Source organism: Tachyglossus aculeatus, chromosome 16, assembly GCF_015852505.1.
Source record: "Tachyglossus aculeatus isolate mTacAcu1 chromosome 16, mTacAcu1.pri, whole genome shotgun sequence".
Taxonomy (NCBI): domain Eukaryota; kingdom Metazoa; phylum Chordata; class Mammalia; order Monotremata; family Tachyglossidae; genus Tachyglossus; species Tachyglossus aculeatus.
This window is the reverse complement of record NC_052081.1, coordinates 11,949,088-11,966,008: the sequence shown is the minus strand read 5'-3', so window position 1 is coordinate 11,966,008 and position 16,921 is coordinate 11,949,088. Positions and strand designations below refer to the sequence as shown.

The window sequence follows — 16,921 nt, the reverse complement described above, 5'->3', positions numbered from 1 at the left end:
GCCACGGCCTCTGAGAGGCCTTCCCTGATTACGAACTTTTCCCCAGCTCCCTCTGCCTTCTCTGTCATCACTGCACTTGGATCTGTGACCTTTGGGTCACTCCACCCTCAAATCCACAGCACTTATGTACATAGCTTTAAATGATACATTATACATTCATTTGTCCATTAGTATTAATGTCTGTTTCCCCGTCTAGACTGTAAGCTCACTGTGGGCAGGGTATGGGCCTGCTAACTCTGCTGCATTGTATTGGCCCAAGTGCTTAGTACAGTGCTCTGCACATAGTAAGTACTCAATGAATATCATTGATTTGGGGGAGGCGAACCGGTCCGGAGTCCTCCCCTAGAAACAACCACTGACACCTCAACATTGGTCAAGTTGATAGTTGGTGCTTCACCATTCCATGTTCCTGAGTTCAGGGTGTTGGTTTAGCCTCCCCAGTCCATCCCCACCTAGAAAGCAGATCCTTTTTTCCATTCAAAGGGAACTCTTTTGTAGATCCACTGGAACGACGGAGGGTGAAAGCTATGAAATTGATTGTGAAGGGACTCTGCAACTTGGACAGAATCCCATGGGATGCTGAGGTAGAGACATTTCAGGTCACTTTTCCCACCACCTAGACTGATCACTTGTGTTTTCAGTATACATTTAACATCTTCTCAGTTTACCTATGTAGGCTAAATGCAACATGTTTTTCCCCTAACAGTTTTGGGTACGGGCAATTAAAGAACAATTTCTGCCCCCAGGTATTTTGTTCAAATAACTCCCACTGACAATTGCTGTGGGAATTTGTTCTCGGTGTTGCTTTTCACAAACCCAAACACTACTTGTCCCACTGGGGGTGTGGAGGTGGTGAGCTAGACAGCGGTGGGGAAAGAGGAGAAGGGGAGCAGTGGCCCAAAACAGACAAAGGGTCGAAAAGAACCCCTGCCAGCCCCCATTGGGTCCCTCCCCCGTCCCCAGCCTCATTTGCGAGTAATCGGTTCAGGGAACCATGGGACGAGATTGTCTGGCTTGCTCGCGGCCTCATCATCACATCACCCTGTCTTAGCCAGCAGCTCAGCCTCTTCCACTTCCCCTTTCACTCCCTCTGCTCAGACTAACCCCTGATCTCCTCTGCTGTCTCTGTTTCCTTCACACACCCCGTTTCTGGCCTTTTCCAGGAGGTCCCCTTTAGGATTTTTCCAAAGGCTATGTAGAGATGGATAAATCAGAAAGAGGGCCACTGCTGTATTTGCATGAGATTTGCATTTAATTTACATATGCCCACAGAGACTACAATTTATTCTCAGGCAATTTCCAAATTTGCTATCAAGGGTGACATTTCTTGATTTCACCCTCCTTCATTCCTTCTCTGCCACCCACTAAGCACGACCCAGATCCCCTACAGCAGAAGTGCAGGAGCAGGGAGGGAGACACACCCAGAGCCGGGTGAACAGGGGATGGAAAGGGCCTGGCTCTCAGACCCTAGCTGGTGGATCAGTCACTGTTTTTCCCAACCTCACATCCCTCTCTAAGGTTCACTGTGCCCGAGGAGCTCGTACTGGAGAAGGCCTGGTGCTCTGGTTTCCTTGACCACTGTCCTCTGCTGCTGCTGCTTCTGTCCTCTCCCACCAGTCACCCCCAGTCCTTTCCCAGATCAGGAGACCCGGCCCGGCCGTCTTTGCAATTTGCTCCGCAATTCACCGGACTAAACATCAAAGCCTGTGCCTGCTGCTTACTCAGGTCTGAGCCATGGGGAGCAGTGAAACCAAGAGGGCCCACAAGGCCTCAGGTTTCTTAGGGGACCCTGCAGGGTGGGCGGGAGGGGCCGCTCTGCATCCTGAAGAGGGCCCCCATGTGCTCCACTAGAAGGGCTGGAGGTCTGGCTCCTGCATCTGGAAGGGCAGGCTGGGAGACATCCCTGGATGGAACTTTTTCTGGAGAGATTTTCTTTTTGGTGGGATTAGTGTTTAGGATTTTCTAACAAAGCCTCCCCCATCATCACTCCCGAGACCTGAACATGTGGCCCACCATCCGGGGGCAGTCTGAGGCTGGGCGCTGGGCTGAGAAGGTGCAGGCAGTGGCAGGGTCATCAGCTAGCCGACAGGACCCCGTGGAGGTGCCCGGGGGCGTGATGCTCACTTGGCACATGAGGGCCTGGAAAAGCTCCCTACTCTACTGCTGCGCAAGCACTGCAGCAGTGTCCACACTCCAGCCACCCATGCCCATCTAACAGCACCACCACCAACAGTAATGATGATAATTGTGGTATCTGTTAAGCATTTCCTATGAACCAAGCACTGGAGTAGATACAAGATTATCAGGTCAACACGGACCTTGTCCCACACGGAACTCACGGACTAAGGGATGAGACCCTCCCTCAGCAGCTGCCTCATCTTTTGATATGACTGACAGCTGTGCATCTGAGGCAGTGTGACCTAGTGGAAAGAGCACAAGACTAAGAGTCAGGAACCCTGGGCTCTAGACCTTGATCCACTCTCACCTGCTGTGTGACCTCAGGAAGGTCACAACTTCTCTGGGCTTCAATTTCCTCAATTGTAAAACAGGGATAAAATACCCACTTTCCCTTCCTCAGACAGTGGAAGAGGGACTGTGTCCAGTGTGATTATCCTGTTCAGCTTGGCACTGGCATGATAAATACCAGCATTATTATTATTCAGTTCCCTGAAACATATGGTAGGCCTCTGAGCAAATCTCGATAGCAGGCTTAGGAAGAGATTCTTAAAGCCCTGCCTCGGCCTGCATCTCATCACCTCTCACCACTGGGGGTTTCACTCCCTTTGCTAAGAACCATCTTTGAGCTGCCTGCTCTGATCCTGTCCTACACCCATCTCTCACATTACCCACCAGCTCACCAGGAGCTGATACCAAAGTGAGGCTGAAGCTGTGGTTCATATCTCAGGCAGAAGGGTCCACGGGGGCTGGAGAAATTGTTCTTCTTTGTGGGAAGGGGGCCTGGTAAATTTTGAAGTGTTAGGGATTGAATTCACGGGCCAGGCAAAATGAAAAAAAGGGGGAGAATATGTCTTAGTTTGAGGAGGTGTGGCTGCTGACTGTAGGGGACCCCAAGACAAATAATCCAGCCGGGGCCTTCCCAGGGCCCATGGCCTGATTTAATGTCATCTCCACCTAACTCCAAACTGCATTTGAGGAAATCAACCCACCCAGGGGCAGTTCGAAGGGAGACCAAATCTAGAAGGGAGGACCCGGCGGGAGGAGAGTGAGCCATTCTCAGACATGCTGTGTGGGGGGCTGCAGAGTCAGCCAGGCCTAGGGATGGTGCAGGCCAACTGGTCCAGGCTGCAGAAAGTACAGAGTAGACAGTTCTTGGGCCAATGGCAACCAGACTGCTGAGCTGCGGGAGGCCTGCAACCTGGCCAAGCCTCTTGGTGGGCAACCAGTCATGGGTCCCCCTGGGTGAGCACGGCTTTTGCTTAGAGAAGTCCCTCTTACAGGTATGGGCGGCCTGGTTCCAGGCTCTGAGCAGCTGAGCCTAATAAAGGGAGACTCTATTACTGGAACAACGTCACCCTCCTTCCTGGTTTTCCACCCAGCCACCCGTTGAAGATTCTGACTCTTCGCTTTCCAAGTTTTGGATGGGAAACGGCTGGGAAAACCGAGAAGCAGCATGGCCTAGTGGATAGAGCTTTATTCATGGGCCTAGGAGTCAGAAGGACCTGGGTTCTAGTCTAAGTTCTGCCATATGTCTGCTCTGTCACTTCAAGTCACTTCATTTCTCTGTGCCTCAGTTCCCTGATCTGTAAAATAGGGATTAAGACTGTGAGCCCCATGTGGGATAAGGACTGTGTCCAAACTGATTACCCTGTCTCTATTCCAGTGTTTAGAACAGTGCCTGGCACATAGTAAGCAGTTAACAAATACCATTTAAAAAACCAAGAAAGTGACCAGCACCCTGGACACTGACCAGGGACCCCAAATTTGACCATCAAGCACAGAGAAGTTAAGTGACTTGCCCAAAGTCACACACAGCAAACAATTGGCAGAGATGAGATTAGAACTCAGGCCTTCTGACTTCCACACATGCGCTCTTTCCCCTAGGTCACAATACTTCTTGGACATGAAGCTCCACAGGCACAAATCCCACAAAGGCCCTATGCCATGGAGGAGAAAGAAGACATCTCAACTCAGGTGGGTAGTATTGCACCAATCTTTTGGGCCCATTTCTACCTGTAATCCAGGAATCAGGATGGCAAGCAGCTGTTACCCTACGTCGTAAACTCCTTGGGAGTGGTTAAACTGTACCTCGTGCTTCTTTGGGACCCTCCCAAATGCTTAGTACAGTGTACTGCATATTGTAAGCCATCAATACTAGAAGGTCCAGACAAGATCTATGGTCTTTTCTCTACCACTGGATCAAGAGCAGTTCAAACGAGGAAGGAGGTAGATTCATGCCCAAGGCTCTGTCCGCCTTCTTACCTGCATCCCAATGATGGCGTAGATGAAGAACAGCATAGCAATCAGGAGGCAGACATATGGGAGGGCCTGCAATGGAAGCAGAAAGGATGGCTATTAAATTAGGAGCTAGCGGTTGCCCCCATTTTTTTTTAACTGTACCTGTTAAGCGCTTTCTATGAGCCAAACACTGTACAAAGCACTGGTGTAGATACAAGGCACTCAGAGAGGACACAGTTCCTGTCCTGCACAGGGCTCGCAGTCTAAGTAAGAGGGAGTAAGATTTAACCCCATTTTAGAGATGAGGTAATCGAGGCACAGAGAAGTGAAGTGACTTGCCCAAGGTCACACAGCAGACAAGTGGCAGAGCTGGGATTGGAACCCAAGTCCTTCTGAATCTTAGGCCTGTGATCTGTCCACTAGGCCATGCTGCTTTGTGTCTGACTTCGGCTTCCAAATCCTTTTAACTGGTGCTGACCCAAAAGAAGCTTGAGGCAGAGAAGCTGGAAGCTGCTGGACTCCTTTGAATGTCCATCTTTGGAATGATCTTTCATCTTCCAGCAATTTCAAAGTCATGCTTTCGGGCTGTCAGCTGAAATCTGCAGTTCCTGGAGTTCTCGCCCAGGGAAACACTATTCTTTCAGCCTCCCAAACTTCTCCCTTGCTCCTGCATAAATGACCTGTCCTGGGCTCTTTTCCATATTGGTCACTGGAATGAGGCAGCTGCTTGCCTCCACGATTCAACCCTTCCCTGCTGGTCCTCCTAGTCTGAGCTTTGCAGAGTTTGGGGAACAGGCTCAGACACTGGCTGTGGGCCAACAGGAAGCCTGTGGAGGGTCTCATGCCTTGGTAAGAAAAATGGGTTGGAAGTATTGCACTGAGCAATATGAAAACAGTAGAATTGTTCCAACTAGGCCCTTCTAGACCAACTTTCTCCCACCGGCCAGCTGGAGAGGGCAAGGCCACACAGATTCTGCCTGTCAGAGGACCTCTTTGCCTCGGTCGTTACCCAGATATCCTCAAAGACCACAACAGCAGGGCAACCTGAGCATGTGGGCATCCTTCAGTTCTCTCACCCTGATCCTGCTTGGGAGGGTGACAAATCAGTCTGGAAACCTCCCCGTTCACTGGAATGTGGTGGTAAATCCTTAGGAGCCCTGTGGGTTACTAGAGCATCCAAAATAGAGCCAGGAGCTGACCCTCCACTTCTGGATTGTCTCTGGAGGGGAGGAAACTTCCTCCAGGTATTTTTGGCCCCAGCGGCCACTCCCCAGACTGGAAGGCAAGGGTCCCGGCACCTAGGGTACTGTGTCATATTCCACAGCACCTCCACTCCCTCGCCTGGGTTCCTCGTGCCCCCAAGCAGACTTCCAACAGTGTCCCAGGTGGTGGGTGGGTCTGTGCCTGGCCCGGGGGGCTCTGCATGGCCCAGGAAGGGAGCTAGGGTGGATGTGTGGTAACTGAAGTCTTCTAGACTGTGAGCTCGTTGTTGGGTAGGGACCGTTTCTATATGTTGCCAACTTGTACTTCCCAACTGCTTAGTACAGTGCTCTGCACACAGTAAGCTACGATTGAATGAATGAATGAATGAACTGGAGGCCACTGTGAACCTAGGCTTGGGACAGAATAATAAGGATGGCACCGAGCAGTGGGGTAGATACAAACCAAACAGGTAGGACACAGTCCTCATCCCACACAGGGCTCACAGTCTAAGAGGAAGGGAGAACAGGTTATTGAATACCAGCTTTAAAGATGAGGAAATATGAGGCTCAGAGAGAAGTGAAGAGACTTGCCCACGGTCACACAGCAGGGTTTAGAACCTGTGCTCTTTTCACTAGGCTGCGCTGCTTCTCAGGAGATTTCTGCCTCCCTCAATACTGATTCCTATGATGCTCTCTTTCCAGTTTATCTTCATAACATGTTTCTCTTCTGGAAAACTCTTGCTGGGTCATCGACAGCATCTCCAAAACCCACAGTAGGATGGAGAGTGTTGGGTGCCCCAGGAGGTGCAAATGGCCAGAGAAACTGACCCAAATATTTCCTGGACCACAGAAAGATGCAGAACCCATTCTGGGAATGAAGCTTCCCGATTCTCATACTATTACAGAGGACACCTGATAACTCACCCTGGGCACCCACATTTGCATGACATAATGCTGGGCACTGGGCAAAGCCCGTCTGTTCCCTCCTCCTGGCCCTTCTGCTGGGTTGGGGAATGTGAGACTGCCATGCCTAGTACAACATGCACACACACTTGGGAAACCCATTTTGACAGTGAGAGCAGAAATAAGGTGAAACAAGTCATAAGCCTCCTAAGCGAGGAGCTCGTCTGAAGTCTTAACTGGGAAATAAAGTGTTCAGATTCTGGAGGGATGACAGCAGGGGTGGCTGGTGCTTAATTGGACTCAGCTGATGGATCAAAACTACCCAGATACTCACTGCACCCAGCTAGACATGTGCTTCCCCAAAGCCGCTGGCCAGCCTCCCTACCACTACCCTCCTCTTAATAGCCAGAGAGAGGGGACGGGGCCCACTCAGAGATCTCGAGCCCTCCGGGGGTGCGGTTGGGGAGCAGGCACCACCTCCCCTCCAGGTGGCCCCGCCACCGGATAGGCGTGTCCTCCACCGAGCCAATACGAGAGAAGAACAGACAGCAAACCTCACCTTAAAGGACTGCACGAAGGTCCACAGCAAAATGCGGATGGTGTAGCCCTGGCGGAGGAGTTTGATGAGGCGAGCGGCTCGGAACAGCTTCAGAAAGCTCATGTTGAAGCTGCTAGTGTTCACCAGCTGCCAGCCAGGGAGGGAAATACGGAATCATCGGTATGACCACCATTTACCAATTCCTGGGAAGACACACTCTTGGGCCCGTTCTAATTACATCTTCAGATTCAGACTCTTCCCCTCCACATCTCCTGGCAGATGGGCAGGCTGGAGAACAAATGCCCCATCTCCCCTTGCCCCCATCCTCCACTGTCCACCCGCTGAGGACCGAAGGGAAATGAAACTCTGCCCTCCGAGGCTCCGGAACCAAGAGAGGACAGAGAGGGAGAGAAGGCAGGGAATGGACGGAGCAATCTGAACTAATCGTTAGTGCTTTTAGCTGCCATGGTCACTCCATGGCAGGTCGCTTCACGGAAGCAAAAAATGGAAAAGTGGTGAAAAGCAAAAATTAGAAGTGGAAGCAGTAGGTGGAGGAAGCTCTCCTGGAAACAACTGGCCTTCTGGGTCATACCTCTTCTCCTCAGCACTCTCCTACACCAATTTCACCCCACCCCTCCTGCCATGGGGTGGGATCAGACACAGCCTCCAAAATTCTTCCACACCCCATACCCCTGAAGCATGTCTCTGTAACGCAACTCTTGGGCCCTTGTATCATTGACCTCCTCACCTTGCTGTCAGTCAGGATGATCTCTGTGATGCTGCCAATCACCGTGATGAAGTCAAAGATGTTCCACGTGTCCCGGAAATAGTTCTGCCAAGGAACCGATGCCATGAAGAGAGAGTGGAAGAGAAAGATTATTAGGATTACTGTGTAAAAGGGCCTTCTCTGTTAAACCAGAATGGTGACCCATAAGAGTTCTCTTGAAATTTCTCAATCCCTACCTGCTGTTTCCTAAATTTCCCATTAGTCAGGCTTCCCCGCCACTAAACATCCACCACCTCTGTTCTTTTAGAATGTGAGGGGAAGCTCCCAGGTGGGAGTGGAGTGGGGTCCTCTAGTCGAAGCACTGTGTTACCACCGAAGAGAAGCACTGAAACCACCTACTATCTAACGGTGCACGGGTTTCAACTTTATCCTTGCTTATTTAACAGCTTATAGGGGCACCTACTTAAAACACGACAACCCATTTCTGCTCACTGCTTTGAATAGTTTGTGTGACCTGCTGCCCCTTTCTCAGTGAAAGTGCGATGTGGACAGCATGGCTTTGGACTGCTGGATGGACTGTTCTCTTAGACCTCAACACTGGGGAACCCATTCTGCCCTTTGTTGTCTTGTCTGCCAGAGGTGGCATTATTGATGGAAACCATCCTCTCAATTGGCCCTGCGGTAGGTCCAGGTCTCCCAACTTTATTATTATTATTATTATTATTGCATTTGTTGAGTGCTTACGATGTGTCAAGCACTGTTCAAAGTGCTGGGGTAACTACAAATTAATCAGGCTGGACATAGTCCCTGTTCCACACGGGGCTCACGGCTTAAGGAGGGAGAACAGGTATTGATTTCCCATTTTACAGAGGAAGAAACTGAGGCACAGATAAGTTAAATGACTTGTCCAAGGTCCCACAACAGGTAACTGGCAGAGCCGGGATTAGAGAACCCAGGTCTCCTGGCTCCCCGGCTTCTGCTGTTCCCACTAGGCCACACAGTGGAAGCTTCCTAAGTTGCTGCCTGACAGCGAGATCTGAAGAACATAATATCATCTCTGGAGATCAACTCTAAGAGTCGGGAATTATCTGCAACAATACCAGCGATCGATGCATCACTAACATCTTGCAGATCTTTATACCTTGACAAAAGGAGATGCATGTTTAAAGTCTTTGTTATGGAGTGCACACAAGCTAAGAGGCAGGCAATGACAGGTGGTGGTTCACTAAGAATGAAATGACACAAAGCCATGTGGACCAAACCAAGAACCTTGGTTCATCAGCAGCATGGCCTATGGGAATGAGCACAGGCCAAGGAGTCAGAGGACCTGAGTTCTAATCTCAGCTCCACAACTTATCTGTTGTGTGACCTTGGGCAAATCACTTAGCTTCTCTGGACCTCAGTTCCCTCATATGCAGTACCTCTTCTCCCTCCTACTTAGACCGTGAGCCCCACATGGAACACAATTATCTTGTAGCTACCCCAGTGCTTAGTACAGTGCTTCCAACATAGTAAGGGCTTAAGCAACACTACAATTATTAGTATTATTCTGAAAGTGATGCTGGACCAACTCATATTGCCGGAGCGCCCCTGAAGAGTAGTGATAGCCTTACCATTACCAGAGCCAAGGAGGCAATTTTAAAGAGATGGCAACAATTCTCAACCAATCTCTTTAGCACACCTTCCATCAGCAGCAGCAGTCATTCAGTCATTCATATTTACTGAGCACTTACTATGTGCAGAGCATTGTACTAAGCACTTGGAAGAGGACAATATAACAATAAACTGACACATTCCCTGCCCACAACGAGCTTACAGTCTAGTGGGGGAGGCAGCAGCATTTACTAAGCTCCTCCTCGGAGCAGAGCTTTGCAATAGGTACTTGGGAACACACAGAAGAAGTAAGAGACACGATTTCTGCCCTCGAGGCACTTATATCATTGAGCAGATGACACGTTACTGAGAAAAAGCCAACATGAGAAGAGAGGACCTTTGCTCCGACATTAATGCATCACCCCCGCAGTGAGAGCCAAGAAGGATGGCAAAGCTCCCAGATTGGTCGCATGGGCTCCTCCTCGACATATGGAATGCTAAGGAATGGCTGCCCAGTTTCAAAGATGCCATCATTATCATATCTTCAAGCAAAAAGTGAGGGACAGCTGGCTGGGGAAATCACCCTGCCAGCTCACTCCTCTCCACTGAGAGTGAAATCCTTTAAGATGGCTTCTGGAACAACTTCTAAGGGACAGTGTTCATCAGAACCTTAATGTGGCTTCAGATCACAGTGGACCACAGAAAACGTCATCTCTGCTGCAAGACAGATTCAGAAGGGCACGGAAAAACATCCAATCCTTACGAGAACATTTGGAAACAATAAACAGACCAGGGCTCAGGTAGCTACTGAAATGTTGGGTTGCTCTGAAGGCGTTTCTAAAGAGCCCAGGATTACTCTGTGACAATGGCTGCCTCAGTGCTGGAGGGTGCTTGTCAGGTCTTTTTCCCCCATCAGCAAGTACAGCTGGGCTGAGGATCTGCTGTCATCTCCTTCAGCCTGTTCTATGCAGCTGAGCTCAAAGATGCCCTAAGGAGCTGGAGTCAGAATATGTTTCAAATCCATTGGGAGACTCTTTCAACTCAACAGGCTGGGAGGATCAGCCAGAGTCCTTGAATCACTCCATACAGAGAGCTCTGACTTATTGATGATTGTGTTTCTGGAACCAACCCCCCTCCGCAGACCTTCCCAACCACAACCCAAGGAGACACCAAGGTTATTACCTCTAGACAGAAAGCTCCCCTCTAGACTGTAAGCTTGTTGTGGGCAGGGAACATGTCCGCCACCTGTTGTATTCTGCCAAATGCTTAGTACAGTGCTCTGCACACAGTAGGCGCTCAATAAATACCTATGACGAACCTCTTTTCAAAATTAGCTGACAATTAGCCTGGAGTTCCAGGGTAAGTCCCACTCAGCACATGGCAACCCCTACCTACATCCAAGGATGTTGGCACCAGATTTTGCTCCCTACACAGCACACATTCCAATGATGCAAGTACAGAAAGAGGGGCAGAAAACAAAATCAAGATGGCTAGCGCCTAACACAGTACCAAGATTTGGACCAAATTCAGTCTACAGAGCATTTTGTAGTGCCCAACCACCTATACTTGCCAGATCTAATAAATAACTAAAATGACTAATCCCAAGTCTATCTTGTCTCCTTACTCCTTTATACTTTTGGATGAAGGTGTTAACAGTGGTCAAGTGCAGATGGAAACAGGGGAAGATGAGAGGAAGAGAAGTCTGGAAAATCATTCCACTTTTGGGGAAAAGAACATCTGAATAATCCCAAATTGTCGATGTGCCCTGGATCCTAAGCTAATTTGCCCAGATGGGAGGATATGTGCAGCAAAAGCAATCAGCCACTGCTCCTCCCGGAATGCTGAGCCCAGCAGCAGCTCGGAGGTGAAGCTTTTGATGGGCGGACCCTTAAGGAGTCTGGTCCCAATTGACATGGGAATCTGAGAACTATGAATGTGTGTTTGTTTAACTTAGAAGCTTAACAAGGGGTTTAAGCCATAGATGCCATTGCTACAGTGAAGTAATCACGATGCATTGAAAAACTTTCTTGTTCTAGTATTTAGCTCACTGTCAGTTGTAGCTCCACCTGCTGAGGGCTACACTGGATTGTCTACAGGCCCTCTCTATTGACTTTTCTCCCTTGTCAGTGTTAAGGAGGAGCCCAGAGAACAACGATTCAACTAGTTGCAATTGACTCATTCCACCGAAAATGATCCAATGAGCAATTTGAAAAAACAAAACAAAACACAGTCAGGCAACAGAATGGCCCAATGCCACGGCTCACTCTTCCCAAAAATGAGTAGCTACCCCAGAGACACCAGCTAGAGCAAAAAATTGGGACACCTGCCTTCAATCAACAAATGAAAGTCCTGTTCACAGAACCTGGAATGTCTATAATGAGGTGATGGCTCACACCCTGAACAAGTGAGAGTGGGCTTCCATCTAGAAGCAGCATGATATATTGGATAAAGCACAGGCCTGCGAGTCAGAAGGACCTGGGTTCTAGTCCCAGCTCTGCCACTTGTCTGCTGTGTGACCTCGGACAAGTCACTTCACTTCTCTGTGCCTGTTACCTCATCTGTAAAAGGGGGATTGAAACTGTGAGCTACACAAGGGACAGGGGCTGTCCAGCCTGATTTGCTTGTATCCATATGGATACACTACCAGAACGATAGCAGATGGAGGTGGGGCGTTCTGGGACAGATGTGTCCATGGCATCGTTATGGGTTCGACACAACTCGACAGCATAAGACAACAACAGCCCCAGCACTCAGTACAGTGCTTAACAAATTGGAAGCACGTAGCAAGTGCTTAAGAAATACCACAATTATTATTCCCTGCTTCTGCCATCGTTTCCCACGGGTTTACCCCTCTGTACACACTGAAATCCACATTGTTCATACCACACTAAGGCTGAGTGTGGCACTGTGTTAACTCCTCAGAAGAGTCTCAGAATTAGATATTTTAAAAAGACAATAATAATAATAACAGTGCTATTTGTTAAGTACTTACTGTGTGCCAAGCATTGTACTAAGCTCTGGGAAGATACAAGTTAGTCAGGTCAGACACAGTTCCTGTCCCACATGGGACTCACAGTCTAAGTAGGAGGGAGAGTGGACAGTGAATTCCCATTCTACAGATGAGGAAACTGAGGCATAGACAGATTAAGTGCGTTGTCCAAGGTTACATAGCAGGCAAATGGCAGAGCTGAGATTAGAGCCCAGCTCCTCAAACTCCTAGACCACAGTGCTTCTCTAATAAGCAGTTAAAAGTGAATTTTCAATGGAGATCTACAGATTTATAGTCCCTAAACTGTTTTGTCCTATTTCCTGAATTTATTCTTGCTCACAGGAACCATTATTGGGTGCCCAAAAGAGGAAAAGAAGAGCGGTTCAAGTAAACTGGCCTACTGGGAATAGTAGGAGAGGTGAGATCCTGACCAGACCAGGGCAGAGAAATGTCCTCCACAACTTAGCCTCAGCGTTTCTGACAACACAGACTGATTTTCCTTCTGCATCTAAAACGAGAACCTCCATTCTAGTGAACGAACAGATTCTGAGGGGCCAATCCTCAGTGAACCAATCCCACTTTCCTCTGGCCCCGTGCTCCCCGGGTGTCTCCATAGTGTGGAGGACCCCAAAATAGTTTTGTGAGGAGTTGACCATGCTCCGCCCATGTGATGCGCTTACGTACCAGGAATCCAAAGGCAATGATCTTTAGGACACATTCCAGGGAGAACACCATGGTGAAGGCGATGTTGAGATACTTCAGGGCCAACTCATAGGTGCAGGGGGCTGAATAATACTGGCAGGGAGAGAGACAGTCAAGTCCATGTGAGAGGCCGTTGCTACAGATCCGAGGTACAAATGCATAAGTTAAAGCCTAGCAGCAAATTGAAGAAGCGTCACAGAAGTAAACTTTTCTTAATATCCCTACACACTCACACCTGTCAGCTAACACTAGTAGGCTACTTATGATACCACTATCTTTGGTCCAAGTCAGCCTAGGAGGACTCAAAACAATAGAATGAGCTGGACCAGTTGGAGTGAGGGGTGCTGAGAGACTGCATCTTTGTGCAAGGCTCATGATGGGCTTGGAACTCCCCTTGATTGGCAGCTGCTAGCAAAGGGTAACTAGTGTCTCCTTTGCCCCTTCTGTCCCTCTGCCAAGCCTTCCCAGGCTCTGGGAACTGCATTAAGTTTGGTTAGGAGAAGAAAGGAGTGGGCACGAGGCCAGGGGTTGGAAAAGCCCTACTGTCATCTTTCTATCAGGGCTAGATATGCTGACATCAGAGACTTTGGAGTAGGCTCTGAGGTGTGTCCAGAGATAACTGGTCTGAGAACTTTAGTTGTGTCCAAGCTGTGTCAGATCGTGATGTGTCTACCGACGTTAGTCAGGCATCTCAAGTTAGAGTTGCCTCATGCAGATCTGCAGCCAGAAGATTCCTCTCAGAGACTCAGACAGCCCCCCCAGAGACAAGGCTGTCCATTGCTTCCCCTTCCCATCACTGCCTTGGTGAGATGCTGCGAAGGTGAGGGTGTTGTGAGGACTGAACATCTGTAGGCTGCAATCAGTCTAATCCCTGGAGCACTCTGAGATGACTCACCTGCCTTTAAATCTTCCCAGAGTGCTCCGGGATGGATAGGGTAAGCACTTTAAAGTCTCAATTGAACACTAAAGATCTCATATCCCCAGGTGGGAACTGAAACTCCAGCAGCCTCTTCTTTGTCAAAGCCTTTGGTACTTAACAGGACCTAAAGGCTCACTGCTTTGGAAATCCTACCTGAAACAACAGCATCTTTACTCAACCCCCAACCCCCTGCCTCCCCCCACCCCCACCCCTTCCCACCCACCCCTAATCCAAGCTTCCCCTGGGTCCCAGAACCAGGGGTTTTCCTCACCTTCATCATCAGGACCACCGTGTTCAGGGCGATCATGGCCATAATGGTGTATTCAAAGGATGGGGACACCACGAAGTGCCAGACGCGGTACTGGAAGGTATGGCGGTTCTGCGGCATATAGCGAGTGAGCGGTTTGGCGCTGATGGCAAAGTCGATGCAGGCCCGCTAAAGGAAAGCCAAGACCATCAGCAGAAACTCAAACCCCTCTATGCACAGCTCCTCACACACATGCTCCCCTCCCTCCCCCTGGTCCCACCTGGGCAATATTGGAAAGTTTTCAAGCTGCTTATTTCATAGAAGTAATAATAATAATAACTGTGGTGTTTGTTAAGCCCTTACTATATGCCAGGTACTGTTCTAAGCACTGGGGTAGATACAAGATAATCTGGCTGGACACGATCCCTCTTCCACATAGGGATCATAGTCTTATTCCCCGTTTTATGGATGAGGGAACTGAGGCACAGAGAAGTGAAATGACTTGCCGAAGGTCACACAGCAGACAAGTGGTAGAACCGGGATTAGTAAAAAGTTAGGACTTCCTTTCCACAAGATCCCCAAAGATGCAGACTTTGTGGGTCAGCTTCTGCTCCAAGTAGATGAAACTGCTCATTCTCAGCAGCCAACACCTAATGCGACAGGCATAAATGGGTCCCCTGGGGCTAGGACAAACACCTATAGGAGTGAGGCTCTTTTTGGTGGAAAGAGGCCACCATGTGCAGTTAGCAAAGAATCGAAGGAGCATCCTCTCCATCTGGTCCAGGCCTTGTGATATACAATCATAATGACCTAGCATACATCTTGGAAACTCTCAGTGGGCATTTCTTAAGTTGCCTCTCCAGCATCCCCAAAAAGCAAGGAAAAGGAAAGTATAATGTTGGAGCACTGTTGGCAATAGGAATTCTGGAGCTGGCCCCTAGTAATTCGATTTTGAACTCCTTGTTTCTGTTGCACCCTCCCTGTGCATAGACCTTAGTAGGGTCTCAATACCACTGACCGATCCTGGTCCTGGGGGATGGAATGAGGAGACTCTGGGAGAAGAAAATGAGCTCTGTGCTGCCACCAGCTGCTTCAAAAGCTTGGCTGGCCTCTTTGAGAAAGTAGATCACAAGAGCTGAGTTGGGTTGCCTGTTTTGGGCTTGGGGGGGCTTGGCAAGAGAAGAGTTCAAATTTAATGAAACTGGCATCTTTGTCGCCCAGAACTGCCCCCTTGCAGGAGAAACCTGTACTTTGGCATAGGATCCATGAGTTTGGCTTTGCTAGGCCCTAAAAGGGCAGAGTTACACCAGCTCTCTCTCAACACTGGAGTCTCCTGGGAGCTTCCAATGAGGGCTTTCCTGTTCCGGTCTCTCACTTCAGACACCAGACCACAGCCTCTGCCGGTGCTTCATGGGATTTTGGCTTCCCTCGCTTGCGTGTCCTTCCTGAGGCCTCATTCTAATTCCCTGTCATTTCCTGCTCAACAGTGGGGCCACAGACGAGATGTGGTTCTCTGCCTCCCCTGCCCCCTTTCCTTCACTTCTGACAAGCCCATCCTTTTTCTCACCCTGGGTCTTCCAGATTTCTGGCCACGTTACCTCATTTTTCTCCAGACTGCACTCTTCCATCATCTTGTCCCCTTGCTCTTGGAAGGTGATGATGATCAGAGCCACAAAGATATTGACAAAGAAGAAGGGGAAGACCACAAAGTAGACCACATAGAAAATGGACATCTCCATGCGGTTACTACGGCTTGGGCCCCGATCCTCTTCGGTCACATCCACGGAATGCTGTAGCACCCTGCAGGGCGGGAGCAGAGAGACAGGATGTCTGGGTTGTCTCACTCCGGCAGCGGTGGCTGAGCTGGTGCTCCACACCGTGGACCGACTCACCTCGTACCCACTCTTCCATTCAACACTGATGAAGACTCGGGACTCAGGGGAAAAGTCAGGCTGCTCTATCCCCGTTTCATCATGCCTCCAAATCCAGGGAGAGTCCTAGGCTCTTAGTTCAGGAGAGGAGAGGTTCTACCTGCTTTTCTCCTGGTACATGGCCAGCTGGCTGTCAGTCGATCCTATTTATTGAGTACTACTGGGTGTGGAGCACTATATTACGCTCTTGGGAGAGTACTATATAACTGTAAAAGACACATTCCCTGTTGACAGTGAGCTTACAGTCTAGAGGGGGGAGGCTGCCCCAGGGAAGTCCATCTTACCCCATTCTACTATGTCAGCTAACCTTGACCCCTCAATACCCTAGCCCTTCAAGTGAAGATCCGCCCCCATAAGAGAAATTGTCCTAAGGCCTGAGGATGAAGGACACTATCCATAAAAACAGAAGAAAGACAGCAGTAAGCCAGCCCCTTCCTTGACAGCAGCAAGGTAGCCAGACAACACCATCAATTCAGTGGCCCAGGCAGTGAAGGGAAGAGCCCATTGCCTTCCCTGACAGGCCCCTGGGTGTTGGGGGTTTCAGTGGAGCTATCCTGGGGGACCTCCTGCCACCTAGAGGGATTGGGTTAAGGCCACCCTGCAGCCCAGTCCTGGGGCTTTGGGGCTCATGGCCAAGTTGTGGCTTCTGACATAGGTTGTCACATTGTGGTAACCTTCAGGCAGCAGCAGGGTGGGCAAGCTGACCCCCTTCCCAGCCCACAGTTCCTCTTGCCCTCACAAGGGCTGGACCATT

At 49.6% G+C, this 16,921-nt stretch overlaps 1 protein-coding gene across 2 annotated transcripts in view; it reads right to left on the bottom strand.

The window, feature by feature from the left end:
* The window catches only part of CACNA1E (calcium voltage-gated channel subunit alpha1 E), a 263,235-nt gene that overhangs the window by 26,990 nt on the left and 219,324 nt on the right, over positions 1 to 16,921 (bottom strand). For both annotated transcript variants that reach the window (XM_038757753.1, XM_038757754.1), the window contains exons 31-36: positions 15,835 to 16,036; positions 14,261 to 14,425; positions 13,053 to 13,163; positions 7,808 to 7,891; positions 7,081 to 7,206; positions 4,441 to 4,506 (exon numbers count right to left, since the gene is read on the bottom strand). In XM_038757753.1, the coding sequence (XP_038613681.1) occupies positions 4,441 to 4,506; positions 7,081 to 7,206; positions 7,808 to 7,891; positions 13,053 to 13,163; positions 14,261 to 14,425; positions 15,835 to 16,036 (754 nt within the window). The remainder of the gene's footprint in view (positions 1 to 4,440; positions 4,507 to 7,080; positions 7,207 to 7,807; positions 7,892 to 13,052; positions 13,164 to 14,260; positions 14,426 to 15,834; positions 16,037 to 16,921) is intronic.